The sequence below is a fragment of the Rhyacophila brunnea genome, unplaced genomic scaffold (assembly GCF_057557595.1).
Source record: "Rhyacophila brunnea isolate RB1 unplaced genomic scaffold, BYU_Rbru_1.0 scaffold_16, whole genome shotgun sequence".
Taxonomy (NCBI): Eukaryota; Metazoa; Arthropoda; class Insecta; order Trichoptera; family Rhyacophilidae; genus Rhyacophila; species Rhyacophila brunnea.
In genome coordinates this window covers 13,547,085-13,563,309 of record NW_028232816.1, presented here as the reverse complement: position 1 = coordinate 13,563,309, position 16,225 = coordinate 13,547,085, and the positions used below count along the sequence as shown (strand labels likewise).

The 16,225-nt window shown below is 40.1% G+C and overlaps 1 protein-coding gene across 1 annotated transcript in view; it reads right to left on the bottom strand.

The window, feature by feature from the left end:
* Window positions 1-2,424: 2,424 nt before the first annotated feature.
* The window catches only part of Sdb (SAXO downstream of blistered), a 104,484-nt gene continuing 90,683 nt past the window's right edge, over window positions 2,425-16,225 (bottom strand). The window contains exons 3-4 of the mRNA XM_085943668.1: window positions 13,462-14,327; window positions 2,425-12,531 (exon numbers count right to left, since the gene is read on the bottom strand). Of these exons, the coding sequence (XP_085799794.1) occupies window positions 3,365-12,531; window positions 13,462-14,327 (10,033 nt within the window). The 3' untranslated portion in view covers window positions 2,425-3,364. The remainder of the gene's footprint in view (window positions 12,532-13,461; window positions 14,328-16,225) is intronic.

Sequence of the window (16,225 nt, the reverse complement as noted above, 5' to 3'; positions counted from 1 at the left end):
TTCCAGTTTGATGTACTTACCGAAAAGTGCCTCTGATCCAGTTGAATGTTCAAATTCAAAAAAAAATAATACCCATTTCAAAATTAGGCTTAAGTCTCAGTGCTCTGATTCTCGGACACAACAAAAAATATAGTGTGAGAGCCGCCAGCCATTCAATAAAACTAAAATAAAACCTCTAGTGACGATAAAATGGGCCGCTCATACTCTGTATCGCTGATCCGCTCCTGGTGTGGCCTGCAGCATTAGTTACCAATGTGATTTGAGTTGTGCCGCTCGCAAAAGTGATAACCTCCCAGTCACCATACCACCTTGTAGTATTATTTTATTTTAATGTACATTTTAGATTGAAACAAAACAATTCTTATTAAATTTATATTTCGTTATAAAATTTTTCATATAATATAAAGGTAGATAATACAATATTAACGAGTGATACGTATTATTATATCATTACTTATTTAGAATTGAATACGACAGTGACAGCATTGGATTTAAACTAAATTTAATTCCATGTGACACCCTTTTGATTGATTATATTATTATAAGTTTAAATAGTAGTTCACATTCAACATATTGTATGAGTGTGTTACTATTTTTTTTAAATTAGAATAATTATGCATTCAGTGCGATACCCAATCCACAAAACGTCTTGTACAATGTTGTATTATTTTTATAGGTACTTACTACTGGCAGTATATCATATTGATCGAAGTAAAAAAAATAATGAAACTTGACCAAAACCAGGCTTAGGTATAAGAAAATAAAGGCACTTAGAAATATAATCAAAAAGGCAATTTACAAGTCAGAGGAGTATTTTAGCCACTATTTTGTTGAGAAGACTATGATTTGGTTTGTATTTTATAAGGCTGGGATTAAAATAGTCTCTACTCCTCATTTTGGTACAAATTGAGACGAGTACGCCATATATGTGGATCACTTTGAAACTTAATCCATGGATATTTCACAAATTTGCGGTCAGTGAAATATAGTGCACAAATGCTATCAAATCTTCCATGCAAAACGATACCTCATTTCAATAAGGAAACAACTCAACATTTCAATGTTTTGTGAGTTAATAATGCAATTATTTTTAGAATTCAGCAAAAGCAGTCAAAAATTCCTTCAATGTGTCATAAAATCGAATAACCCTATCTGAGATTAATCAACAATGCAATTATATACCGAAATGTCTGGGTTAATTCCGTATTAAACTGTAAAGTTTCTTTGTATATTGCTGAATTCCACTAAACTAGATTTAAAAAACATACATTTTCTTCAAAATCAACCGTTCAAACACCATTATCTTGGAACAAGGTTTTTTGAGTAGTGTTTCCCTATTGAAATATGGTATCGAAATGTTCCCATAACTCTGATTTGAACAAAGCATAAAAATGAATTTTCTCATAACCAATAATAGGAGGTTGATACTTTTTTATTCCAGGCACTTTAATTGTCATATGGTAATGAATATTGGTCTATAATATAGGTGTATGTCAGTGATATGTCGTAGTACTAGGCATCAGAAAAATAGACTTGATTTCAATGACCAATTTTATTTAGGACAGACACCTGTCGAAGGAAACATTTTTCCACCTTCTATAATCGTCTGTTTACATGAGAAAGAGACAGGATATACGTATTTCTCATATTATATCCGTAGTTGGGAGCCAATGTTACTATGTTATGTCCAAAATTAACAATTTTGGTAAAACTCAATTTAAGATTTTTAAGCTAATTGATGTCAATGGACATTCGGCTTTTTGACTTTATTAATTTCAGGTTTGTGTTATCAATACCGCCCTTCCAAAACAAAATTTGTGAAATTGAGTTATGAATGCTATCCGTTACACATTATAAGCTATACATTCTTTTCACTTTAAAATCAGTATTATCACTAAAATACCTTTAAAATCCTTAGTAAAAAAAGGGACATCTGCTAAAATAATACACATTTCGTAGCAAAAATGCAGTATTATTGCAGTTACTGCTTGTTTATTATTACTTTTTGTATTTTAAAATCCTACTAATAAAAAATATCACTGTTTTTTATTAATTCACAGTACAAAAATTTAAAAAAAAAACACATGTCATTTGTCTCGAAAGTGTGTGTCAGTTACTGTCTTCTTCCTTGGAAGGGCAGAATAGATACAAAAAAATGAATTGGATCTGAAGGTATGATACTACTAGTTTTCTGTAAAATCGTATATACGATAGATAAAAACTGATCTTGCAATATTTTTATATTAAAATATAGTGAAAAGGTTACAACTCTGATCCAATATTTTTGTCTTCTTCTGTAGATATGTATTATGTTTGTGTCAATTATAACAGAATGTGCAGTGCAAGGAAATAATAAAAACATTAAATAAACTGGGATGGGTATTAAACAAAATTGGATAAGGATAAAAAAAATGAAAATTACAAGTGTAAAAAGTGCCTTTATTATATTACTATAAAGCATAAAAATAAACATAAAACAAATAAAACATTATTTAAATAAAATAGGTACTCATAATTGAACAAAAAAAAAACGAAATAAAGCAACAAATATAATATATTATGAAACATAATTAATTAGATGGGTTACAAATAATAATAATTATTAGTCATACAAAATATAATGGCAAATAAGCGATATTCATTAAAATGAATTAAAAATGATTTGATTACAATATAAGCTCCCAGCCCCTTAAATATTAGGCGACTGAAAATTTAATGTAATGTTTATTAAAATATAACATTATTTATAAAATGATTTCAAATAATATTGTATTAACATAATTTCACAAAGTTTATAATGTGTCATTTAAAATGTAATCAGACAGCATTCGATTGTGGTATAAAAAGGCCTGCTTTCTAAAATAAGGCATAACGTCATTATTATTCAAAATTTATCCTATTTTTGCTTTCAGCGGGCGGTCATCATATCACAGATGTTGGCTAATAAATCATCCGCCATCTTCTCGCGGACTGTCATTTTATAATTCAGAAAATAATTGGAATGAATCGATTAGGAATAATAAAATTTTCATTTTATCAAAAATGCTGTAATTATTTATTGTTATGGCAAAGATCATTTTCAATGTTCTCAGATTTATTTAAATTTAAAATTATCTTCGAAATGTTACATTTATATTCATTGCCAAATTAACGATACAGTAATCGCGAGTCATAATTCCTCCTTGAATATGAAAATGAATAGTTAAAGTCAAATTCATTTTTGAATTCGAATTTTGTAAACCTATTTTAAACACACATGTTTAGGTTTATTTTTTAATGTTTCTATTTAAAAATTTAAAAAGATAGTTTTGCCATAACACGCCAGGTTTACTGCTTAAGAAGCAGTTCACCCTTTTGCCAGAATTTACTGCGTAACTTTAGGCAGATAAAATTTGTGTTCCTTAGAATCTCGAGTGTGTTTGAAAGGGGTTTTTGTTGTCTCCAAAAGAGTGGCGGGGCAAGGTCCGGACACGCGTGGAACATACTCCTTCTTGTAACTGCTGGACGTGGCCAGAGAGCTGTCTCCTAGTGATATATGAGACATGTTGGAAGATCTGGTGACCCGTTCGACGCGGTTTATAGAAGAACTCTGCGTGCTGCTTTTGGTGAAGTTTCCGTATGACTTAGCTTCAGACTGTCCAAAGAATTGTCCTCCGACAGTCAGGTTGTCCCGCTGGACTGCCCTCTGCGGACGCTCGATGACTTGGTAAGTGGTAACCGTCGAGCCGCCTCCTCTTCTCCCGTGATGGGTTTGATTACCGTGAACTTCGCACTGCTGTTGATTGATGACCCCGACATAATCCCTAGTGGATCGGTGCAGGGAACTCAAGCTCTTACGTTCGGAATTCTGAGATGAATTACTAATATATTGACCTTGCTCCGTTAGGTTACTTATGCTCTTTCTCTGAGCGGCGGCGGCCGAGCTGATCGTGTGCAAAGCTTCATTTGAAGTCATCATGCCTTTACGGTGCAGTACGGCATTGTTTACGTCAGTTGTCGATGTTAGCTGTGACATCTTTTTGTGGTGTCCAGTTTTTGAGGTGTTGTCCGTCACCGAACGCTGCACGCTCGTGTCCGATTGGCCGGATATAATATTTTTGAATTCAGAAGAAGAACCGTGCACGACGCGTGTCTGAGACGAGCTCTTCACTTGACTGTGGCTCTGTGTTTGATGGGTCGTGGAACCGGTGATGTGATGTCCTATCTGACTCGAACTCCTCGTGTCATGCATAGCAACATGTTTCTGGTCAGAAGTCTGATTGATAACTTCATTTCTGACGTTTCTTACTTGAGAGGAAGATGAAGATTTTGTCAAATCATTGTTCACAATATTCTTGACGTCTTTTCTTACGATAGTTGAGCCGCTGTCAATATGTTTGACTTCTCCGTTAGCGACATTTCTTTGAATTTCACTTGTGATAAGATTAGAACTTGCCTGTTTGACAGTTTGATTTTGTCCAATGACTTTTTGGCCGGTGGTTGTTGTGGTTTTGGTAACAGTAACCGTTGAGCCATCATCAGAAGTGTGAGACTTGGTCGATGAGCTGGTAGACCTTTGAATATCTTGTTCGGACAATCTCTGTGCATTATCTTTAACAGTTTTTTTCGTATATGTGTTGTAATTGGCTTGGCTGGTTGTTCTCATGTTGGACGTGTCTTCTCCCAAAGAAATGCTTGACTCCATATGTCTGCGTTTGTTGATTATATTCTTTCCTGCAGCCGGCCTGTCAGTCTTTGGAGTATTCTGGAAGGTTTGTTTGCTGACAGTTGTAGATTCCATGGTGCCTGAGCCGATTCTGAGAGTGTCTTCATGTTTTCTTATCTCGGCTCTGTCTCCAGGGCCGTATTGAGTAGGTTTCGGTCTGTCAAAGTCACCCTCCGATTTAAGATTGTCTTGGGGCTTTTTCATGCTTGGTCTCTCTCCCGGTCCCCACTGAGTCTGCGGTCTCTTTTCGAAATCGCCTTCAGGGAAGAGATTATCGGGATGACGAATCGGAGTTCTCTTTTCTCCCGGCCCATACTGTGACGGGGTAATTCTGTCAAAATCTCCTTCCGGTCTCAAATTGTCTTTTGGTTTCTTCATGTCGGGCCTGTCTCCAGGTGCCCATTTCTGTTCGGGGCGTTTTTCAAAGTCTCCTTCGGGATGTAAATTATCAGCGTGACGAATTGGGGTACGACGTTCACCGGGACCGACGTTTTCTGGATGTTTCTTTTCGAAATCTCCCTCCGGCCTTAAGTTATCCTGGGGTCTCTTAATATCAGGCCTATCAGCAGGGCTCCATTTGGCAGGGGTACGCTTCTCGAAATCACCTTCAAGGTGTAAATTGTCAGGATGTTTGACGATTGTCGGTCTCTCTGCTGGTCCCCATTTACTCTGGGTTGGCCTATCGAATTCTCCTTCAGGGTGAAGATTGTCCTGAGGTCTTTTGATGTCAGGCCTTTCTCCAGGACCCCATTTTTCAGTATGAGGTCTGGTGAACTCGCCCTCGGTTTTCAAATTATCAGGATGCTTGATCGGAGTTCTTCTTTCACCCGGACCGACGGGAGAGTGTACAGGTTTTTCAAACTCCCCTTCCAGTTTGAGATTATCAGGGTGATGTACTACAGAAACCTTTTCAATCTTGGTAGTTTTGTAATCATCTCTTCGTTGATGGTCGTGGAATGAACCTTCCATTCTTAAGTTGTCTTCGCGTTTGACGATGTCGACTCTCTCTCCCTTTACTACGCGATATTCATCGGATGATTTAGAATCGATGAAATCACCTTCAACCTTCAGATTATCAGTACGTTTAACGACAGTCGCCCGTTCGCCTTTTGTAACCGAGTAATCGTTACGTTGTCTCATATCGACAAACTCTCCTTCCATTTTGAGATTATCTTCACGGCGGATCACGTCAACTCTTTCCCCACGGACCACGGTATAATCATTCCTCGAGCGATGATCAACGAATTCTCCTTCAGTTCTGAGGTTGTCCTCATGCCTGATGAGAGTTCTCCTTTCGGCTGGACCTGTCAGTTCGGTTGTGGGTCTTTCAAATTCCCCTTCAGGTCTCAGGTTATCTTCAGGCTTCTTCATTGTAACCCTTTCACCTTTCACAACACGATAATCGTTCCTCGAATGCAGATCTGTGAACTCACCTTCGAGTTTGATGTTATCTTCTCGTCTGACTACGGTCACCTTCTCGGCTCGCGTCACATTACTGTAATCGTCTCTCGACCTGTAGACGCTCATATCTCCTTCCATTTTGAGGTGATCTTCATGTTTGACCACTTCACACCTCTCTCCGTGGATAGGCTTGTAGTCATCTTTGGGACGGCCCACGAATTCTCCCTCCGGCTTCAAATTATCTTGAGGTTTCTTAATTACGGCGCGTTCAGCAGGATGGAACTCATCTGTCTTAGGTCTTTCGAAATCGCCTTCCGGTTTCAAATGATCAGCGTGGCGGATTGGAGTACGTCTTTCGGCTGGACTAAATTTATCTTCCGTGGGTCTCTGGAAGACACCTTCCGGTTTGAGATTGTCCGCGTGCCGAATCGGAGTTCTCTTTTCTGCAGGGCCGAATTTATTCTCTGTCGGTCTTTCAAAGTCACCTTCAGGTTTCAAATGGTCCGCATGACGTATTGGTGTTCTTCTTTCGGCAGGACCAAACTTATTTTCAGTAGGCCTCTCGAAATCGCCTTCAGGTTTCAAATGATCGGCGTGACGGATTGGAGTACGTCTTTCAGCTGGACTAAATTTATCTTCCGTGGGTCTCTGGAAGTCTCCTTCCGGTTTGAGATTATCTGCATGCCGAATCGGCGTTCTCTTTTCTGCAGGACCAAACTTATTTTCAGTTGGCCTCTCGAAATCACCTTCAGGTTTCAAATGATCAGCGTGGCGGATTGGAGTACGTCTTTCGGCTGGACTAAATTTATCTTCTGTGGGTCTCTGGAAGTCACCTTCCGGTTTGAGATTATCTGCATGCCGAATCGGCGTTCTCTTTTCTGCAGGACCAAACTTATTTTCAGTTGGCCTCTCGAAATCACCTTCAGGTTTCAAATGATCAGCGTGGCGGATTGGAGTACGTCTTTCGGCTGGACTAAATTTATCTTCTGTGGGTCTTTGGAAGTCACCTTCCGGTTTGAGATTATCCGCGTGCCGAATCGGCATTCTCTTTTCTGCCGGGCCGAATTTATTTTCGATCGGTCTTTCAAAGTCACCTTCGGGTTTCAAATGGTCCGCATGACGTATTGGTGTTCTTCTTTCGGCAGGACTAAATTTGTCTTCTGTGGGCCTTTCGAATTCTCCTTCTGGCTTCAAATGATCGGCGTGTCGTATCGGAGTACGCTTCTCAGCCGGGCCAAATTTATTTTCTTTGGGTCTTTCGAAGTCCCCTTCAGGTTTCAAATTATCTGCATGGCGGATTGGTGTTCTTCGTTCTGCAGGACCGACCTCACTGTGTTTTGGCCTTTCGAATTCACCTTCCGGCTTGAGATTGTCTTCATGACGCACCTGCTTTGCGCGGTCAACAATGGTTTTGATGGAGTAATCATCTCTAGATCTGGTTTCAGTAAACTCGCCTTCCATCCGGAGATTATCTTCACGGCGTGTTATTTCCACACGGTCAACAACCGTGGTCTTGAGGTAATCATCCCTGTTACGGCGGTATGTTTCTATTACACCTTCAGTATGTAAGTTATCCTTCGGCTTAACAGCCTCAGGTCTCTCAACATACTTAGTTGAGAAGTCATCCTTGGGTTTTCCCACAAAATCACCTTCCGGCTTAAGGTTATCAAGATGTTTAATGGGTGTTCGTTTTTCAGCAGGTCCAGTTTTAGTCTGAGTCGGTCTTTCAAATTCACCTTCAGGTTTCAAATTATCCACAGGCTTAGAGGCTTTGGGTCTTTCCCCAGGAGTCCATTTTTGAGATTCTGGTTTTTCGAAATCGCCCTCAGGGAATAGATTATCTTTGGGCTTTTTCTGGGTCGGTCTGTCTGCAGGGCTCCAGCCTTGTTTTTCTGGTCGTTGGAATTCTCCCTCAGGCTTGAGATTGTCACTCGGTTTGGATGGTCGAGACAAATCAGCCGGTTGGTATTTTTGTTTCTCCGGTCTTTCAAATTCTCCTTCCGGTTTGAGATTATCAGTTGGTTTCTTCATATCAGGTCTTTCAGCTGGTTTCCATTCTTGGTGTTTTGGTTTTTCAAAGTCTCCCTCAGGATACAAGTTATCATGTTGCTTTATTGGCTTTCTGCGTTCACCAGGTCCAACTTCAGTATGCTTGGGCCTTTCAAATTCTCCTTCAGGTTTAAGGTTATCCCTCGGTTTCGAAGCTTCAGGTCTTTCAGATGGACGATACTTTTCACGTTCTGGTCTCTCAAACTCACCTTCCGGCTTGAGGTTATCACAAGGTTTGGAAGGAGAAGGTCGTTCACCTTTCTTATAAGCTTGATGCTGAGGACGTTCAAAATCTCCTTCTGGATATAGATTATCCAATGGCTTTTTGGGTTTTGGCCTGTCAGCAGGTGACCATTCCTGAGTTTTTGGTTTTTCAAACTCTCCCTCGGGATACAAATTATCTTTTGGTTTTTTCTGTTGTGGCCGCTCAGCAGGACTCCATCCTGGTTTATCGGGTCTTTCAAATTCTCCTTCAGGCCTGAGGTTATCTCTGGGTTTTGAGGCTTCAGGTCTTTCACTTGGCCTATACTTCTCCCTTTCCGGACGTTCAAAGTCACCCTCTGGTCTCAAATTATCAAAAGGTTTAGACGGGGATGGACGCTCACCTTTCATGTATTCAGGATGCTTAGGTCGCTCAAAGTCACCTTCAGGGTAAAGATTGTCCGTTGGTTTCTTAGCTTTGGGTCTATCTGCAGGACTCCATTCTTGTTGTTTGGGTTTCTCAAAGTCACCTTCTGGATAAAGATTGTCTTTCGGTTTTTTTTGCTGCGGCCTCTCTGCTGGGCTCCAGCCAGTTTTCTCAGGTCTTTCAAAGTCTCCCTCAGGTTTAAGATTATCTCTCGGCTTAGAGGCTTCAGGCCTCTCACCAGGTCGGAATTTCTCTTTTTCTGGCCTTTCAAAATCTCCCTCTGGTCTCAAGTTATCGCTTGGTTTACTCGGTGATGGCCGTTCGCCTTTGTGATATTTAGGTTGTTCAGGCCTCTCAAAATCACCTTCAGGGTAAAGATTATCTAAAGGCCTTTGAGGTTTGACTCGATCGGCAGGAGTCCATTCATGTGGCTTGACTTTTTCAAAGTCTCCTTCAGGATAAAGATTATCTTTTGGTTTCTTCTGTTTGGGACGTTCAGCCGGGCTCCAACCAGCTTTTTCTGGTCGTTCAAACTCACCTTCTGGTTTCAGATTGTCATGAGGTTTCATAGCATCTGGCCTTTCAGCCGGACGGAATTTCTCCCGCTCTGGCCTTTCGAAATCACCTTCGGGTTTAAGATTGTCATGGGGCTTTTGAGCCTTAGGCCTATCACCAGGTGTCCATTCTTGATGTTTTGGCTTTTCGAAGTCGCCCTCAGGATACAAGTTATCTTTTGGTTTCTTTTGCTTCGGTCTCTCCGCCGGACTCCATCCAGGCTTTTCAGGTCTTTCGAATTCACCTTCAGGCTTAAGATTGTCTCTTGGTTTTGACGCTTCGGGCCTTTCGCTTGGCCTGTATTTTTCCCTCTCTGGTCGTTCGAAGTCCCCTTCTGGTCTCAGGTTATCGAAAGGTTTTGATGGAGAAGGACGCTCAGCCTTTATGTAAGCCGGATGTTCTGGTCTCTCAAAGTCTCCTTCTGGATACAAATTATCTTTAGGTTTCTTCTGTTGTGGACGATCTGCAGGACTCCAGCCTGGTTTATCAGGTCTCTCGAATTCACCTTCAGGCTTAAGATTATCCCTTGGTTTTGAGGCTTCAGGTCTTTCACTTGGCCTATATTTTTCCCTTTCCGGACGTTCAAATTCACCTTCTGGTTTAAGATTATCAAAAGGTTTTGAGGGAGACGGACGTTCACCTTTTTTATACTCAGGATGTTTGGGACGTTCAAAGTCACCTTCTGGATACAAATTGTCAGTTGGTTTTTTGGCTTTGGGTCTTTCAGCAGGTGACCATTCATCATGCTTGGGTTTTTCAAAATCACCCTCTGGATACAGATTATCTTTAGGTTTCTTTTGTTTTGGTCTCTCTGCTGGGCTCCATGTAGTTTTTTCAGGCCTTTCAAAATCACCTTCAGGTTTGAGGTTATCGTGAGGCTTCCAAGCTTCAGGCCTCTCAGCCGGACGGAATTTTTCTCTTTCTGGACGCTCAAAATCACCTTCTGGTCTCAAATTATCCAAAGGTCTAGTCTGTGAAGGACGTTCCCCTTTCATGTACTCAGGCTGTTTTGGTCGCTCAAAATCTCCCTCTGGATACAAATTATCAGTGGGTTTCTTAGCTTTCGGTCTTTCACTAGGGGACCATTCTTGTGTTTTAGGTTTTTCAAAATCACCTTCTGGATATAAATTATCCTTTGGCTTCTTCTGAGTGGGCCGTTCTGCTGGACTCCAACCAGGCTTTTCTGGCCTTTCAAAGTCTCCTTCTGGTTTAAGGTTATCGTGAGGTTTCTTGGCCTCTGGTCTTTCAGCTGGACGGAATTTCTCTTTTTCTGGTCTTTCGAAATCCCCCTCTGGTCTCAAGTTATCGTGTGGTTTACTTGGTAATGGTCGTTCACCCTTTCGATATTTAGGATGTTCCGGTCTTTCAAAGTCACCCTCAGGATAAAGATTATCTGTAGGTTTCTTTGCTTTGGGTCTATCTCCTGGAGTCCATTCTTGTGTTTTTGGTTTCTCAAAATCGCCCTCAGGATACAGATTATCTTTAGGTTTCTTTTGAACTGGCCTGTCAGCTGGACTCCAACCAGGTTTTTCTGGCCTCTCAAACTCTCCTTCAGATTTGAGGTTATCATGAGGCTTCCAGGCTTCAGGCCTCTCAGCCGGACGGAACTTTTCTCTTTCTGGACGCTCAAAATCACCTTCTGGTCTTAAATTATCCAAGGGCTTGGTCTGTGAAGGGCGTTCCCCTTTCATGTACTCTGGATGTTTTGGACGCTCAAAGTCACCTTCTGGATATAGATTATCAGTAGGTTTCTTTGCTTTAGGCCTATCTCCAGGGGTCCATTCTTGGGGCTTGGGTTTCTCGAATTCTCCTTCTGGGAATAGATTATCTTTTGGTTTCTTTTGTGTTGGCCTCTCTGCTGGGCTCCATCCAGTTTTTTCAGGTCTTTCAAAGTCTCCTTCAGGTTTGAGGTTGTCATGAGGCTTCCAAGCTTCAGGTCTTTCTCCTGGACGGAACTTCTCTTTATCCGGTCGTTCAAAATCACCTTCTGGATATAGATTGTCAGTAGGTTTTTTAGCTTTAGGTCGATCTCCGGGAGACCATTCCTGTGTTTTCGGTTTTTCAAAGTCACCCTCGGGATAAAGATTATCTTTAGGCTTCTTCTGTATGGGCCTTTCAGCAGGACTCCATCCTGGTTTTTCTGGCCTTTCAAACTCTCCTTCAGGTTTGAGGTTATCATGGGGCTTCCAAGCTTCAGGCTTTTCACCAGGTCGATACTTTTGTCGTTCAGGTCTATCGAATTCTCCTTCGGGTCTCAGATTATCTGTTGGCTTTTTCGCACTTGGGCGGTCACCTTTAGTATATTCTGGTTGTTTGGGTCTCTCAAAATCACCTTCTGGATATAAATTATCAATAGGTTTTTTCGGCTTTTGCCTCTCACTAGGCGACCATTCTTGAGTTTTAGGTTTCTCAAAATCACCTTCAGGATACAAATTATCCTTTGGTTTCTTTTGAGTCGGGCGCTCAGCAGGGCTCCATCCAGGCTTATCAGGTCTTTCAAAATCACCTTCCGGCCTCAAATTGTCTTCTGGTTTCTTGGCTAGCGGCCTTTCACCAGGCTTGTACTTATCTTTTTCTGGTCTTTCAAAATCACCCTCAAGTTTAAGATTATCAGTAGGTTTTGTAGCAGTAGGACGCTCACCCTTCTTATACTTTGGTTGCTCTGGCCTCTCAAAGTCTCCCTCCGGATATAGATTATCAGTGGGTTTCTTCGCTTTAGGTCTTTCAGCAGGTTGCCACTCCTTGGGTTTGGGGCTTTCAAATGTTCCTTCAGGGAAGAGATTGTCCTTAGGCTTCTTCTGGATTTGTCTCACATCAGTTTGGTCATAAACTTTGTACACATCCTGTGATGTTGTATTGTTGACCTCAGTGCGAGTAGAGTAGAATTTCTCGATGTCTTCCTTCGTCCAAGTTCTTCTTCTTTGTGGTCTGTCGACTGGTCCAGTCTTCTCCGTGAAGTCCACTTGATTCGACGTAATAAAGTGGGTCTGTCCTTCTGTCTTGAGGTTGTCCTCGCGGCTCTTCACAATTGTTGTCCTTTCCACAATAGAATTGAGTGTGTGATCAACGTACTCGGATCGGGAAGTAGTATCTGTAGTCATATCTCCTTCTAGCTTGGTCCAGGTGTTTCGCCTCACAGGACGGGGGCGCTCAGTAGGTTCACCGCGATATTCAGTCATAGAAGTTGTAATATCTGAAACACCAAACACAAATATGTATTATTACTCAGAAGAAAAATTACCTTAGGAAATTACATTTAGAGACTACTATAACAAGAGGTGAAACGGTTTTGAGAAATAATAACTTGCAACACACCGGCAATACTCACATCGTGATAGGACTAGCAACAAGGCCATTCCTCAAGTTATAGTTGTTATTCTATAAATCAATAATATTATTAATGAAAGCATTTTCTTTTTATTTCAGAGTTCAACAGAAACACTAAGAACTAATTGAAACGTACGGCAAATCAATCAGTAAGTTATTCTTTGATGTATAAATTTTAATTAACTTGGTAAATTCAAAAACTAGATAGGTACTTAAATAATACTAGGTCGATCAAACCCCTTAAATTTTGACTTTTTTGATGCACGAGATATGCTCGTTTATGAATTCGTGGGTTTCGGGTTCGAGCCCCAGGTCTGTAAAATTTGCATGTTCTTTTTCAATGTGTGTTTAAACATGGACCTAATTTGTTGAGCACCATCCACTCGCCATAAAAAATCTGTAGAAGAAATCTCTTGAGGCAGCCATGACCCACATTGGATTGTTTTTTTTTAACCATGTTCGATTCTAAGAAGATTATATGGGCTCTGCAGAGTGAAAGGTGTATTAATAGATTTTTATTTTTACGAGAAATATATTTTATACATTTGCTCAACCTATTATATTCATACACTGCTAAACACACGTTGAAAAATTACATGTGAATTTGCCACACCGGGATCCCAACCCATGACCCATGCCTTTATAAGCCGACACGGTAGCCGCTCGGCTATCGTGGGTTAAAAATATCAGATTGTAGTCAATGAAAAAAAAATCTTGGCGTGAACATAAGTAGGTATAGATTAATTAATGTGATGTGTGCCATGATAAAAAATAATAATATAAAAGGTGTACTAACTGGTGAATTCTCCCCCGGTTGTAATATTGTCTTGCCTCCTCACAATTTCTGCCCTGTCCCCACGAACCACTGTGTACTCTTCTTTGACTGTCCTAGTGAATTCTCCTTCTGGGAATAGATTGTCTTTCGGTTTAGTTGCGATAACTTTCTCCGCCGGTGAGAATTTTTTAGGTTCTGGCCTTTCAAAGCCTCCTTCCGGTTTTAAATTATCGGTTGGTTTTTTTGCTTCCGGTCTTTCTCCAGGACCCCATTTGGGTTTCTGTGGCCTATCAAATTCACCTTCGGGTTTTAAGTTATCTTCTGGTTTCTTAGCCTGGGGCCTCTCAGCAGGTGACCATTTTGGTTTTTCTGGAGATTCAAAATCACCCTCGGGTCGTAAGTTATCCTGAGGCCTCTTGGCTTCCGGTCTTTCTCCCGGTCCCCATTTAGGTTTTTCTGGCCTCTCGAATTCCCCTTCCGGCTTCAAATTATCTTCTGGTCTTTTAGCCTGTGGCCTTTCTGCTGGAGACCATTTTGGTTTATCGGGAGATTCAAAATCACCCTCCGGTCTTAAATTATCTTTTGGTCTTTTGGCTTCCGGCCTTTCACCCGGTCCCCACTTGGGTTTCTCTGGTCTTTCGAATTCTCCTTCCGGTTTTAAGTTATCTTCCGGTTTCTTAGCCTGCGGTCTTTCAGCCGGACGCCAAACATCTTTCTGCGGTGTTTGGAAATCTCCTTCGGGTCGGAGGTGATCTTCTGGCTTTTGCGGGCGGAATCTGTCCACATGTTTCTCGTCATACTCTTGGCGGTAAGCTGTGATATTCTGGACCGTCTCACGATGGTCGAACAGTGGCTCAGGCTCGTCGTCATGTGGGCAACGATGACGTCTGGAAAACAAAAAAGATAAGTTAGTTCAACAACAAAAAAACCATAAAATTATAGGAACAATAAAGCACTAAAATACCAACATATGTACATACTTTAGTTTCAACATTGCGACATTGCGATTCAGCAACAGGTCTGTCTTATTTGGCGACAGGACTAATTATAACAACATACGAGCTAAATTGTGTAACAAATGAATGATTTTTAATCATTGTCGCGATAAGGATATCACGTTTTTTTCAGAGTTGATTAATTATTGCTCATTTTAGTGCGATATCACAACATAGAAGTCTCCTCTCTAGTTATAAGCAAAGGAGAAATGATAAAATATATTACACAACAATATTGCAGATATCCCATAATAATTAATCGGCATTTAATACACGTATAAACAGGATTCACTATATTATTATGTTCAATATCTTTGGGATCAACTCATTTTTATCTTATCGATTTCTATTGGAACTGAAATAATATTGTATAAAAAAATATTGTGATAACAATTACTTATTAATTAGTTATAATGGGTAATCAAATAATAAAAATTATATTAACATCTGTTTCGTCAATGTTATAGGTATAAACCTATATTAAATACAGATTTTTCATTAAGTGCCTCAATTGGATTCAACCGGCCGCACATTGGATTTTAAACGACTCGTAACTAACTACCTATGCCCTACAGTTAAAATTATACATGAATTTTATTATTTTAAATATAACCATTCATATGAAGTTTGAGCCTCAACAACTATAAAATCAAAAATGAGTGTCGACCATATCGAGAATGGAAAAATAAGTTTTAACCATTCGTACTATTAATTAGTCTCAACCGTTCGTAAAGAATTAAAACACGAAATATTTATTTTATGGGAGATGTTTGTTAGCCATTTGCTTAACTAACGGGTCTTTGTGTGGGATCACACACACAGTAAAAACGTATGATATTGTGCCAGTGCCAAGATTCAAACCTGCGACCAATGACTACAGAGACTTTCTGACACTACTCAACTAATACTTTATCTATTCCGCGTGTCACATCTCCACACCATTCCACGCGTATACCGCGGCGTATTGAATGATAATCGCCCTTCAGAGTTGTGCTGGGGGCTCTCAGGAAGAATTTCCCAAGACACTCGTTGTGAATGGCGTATACTAGAGTGGGCAAGATTACTACTTTGATTTGTTCTTATGACGCTGCAAAATTGCTATTTTAGTGGGTAACCCTTCGCTTTCAGCCGTCACACGGTGCCATCTCCAGAAGATGTGATTAACATCCAGCAATTTGGCATAGCTTCGCGGCGAAACCGCCGTGGCTAATAACTGTTAAAAGTTAAGAACTGGTTAAGTCAAACGGTATGTTCAGTCTGATCATCCGAAACTAGAGTACCCAATCTGGTTTTTACCAGAAATATAATATCATCGTTAAACTGTTAAAATCTCCGACGTAGAGCTTGTGATCCCTCGACTTTTGTCGTTTCTCGAAAATCTCGAGAATCCTCTTGTCGTTTTCCTTTTTTTTAAACTCTTCCGGCCAATTTTTTTTTCATTGTGATATTTAAGAACTTTCAAATTTTTTCAATTTTTTTGAGAAATGAGAATTCTCCAAAACTATCGAGATTCGAGATTGGATTTTTCTGGTTATTTTTCGAGAATTCTCGAGACGAATTTTTTCGATTACAACCTCTACATCACGTCTACATTGATGTGGCAAACTAAAAAATTTAAATTTTATGGGAGAGCCTAAAAACCACTTTATAAGCACCAAAATTAAGGTAAACTTTCATACATTTTTGTTTGTAATTTTGTGAATAACTTGATTTATCTAAATAACAGACGACGAAAGGCTCGATATAATTGAGATTTTTATAACTAATTATACATTAATTTTCGGCGTATA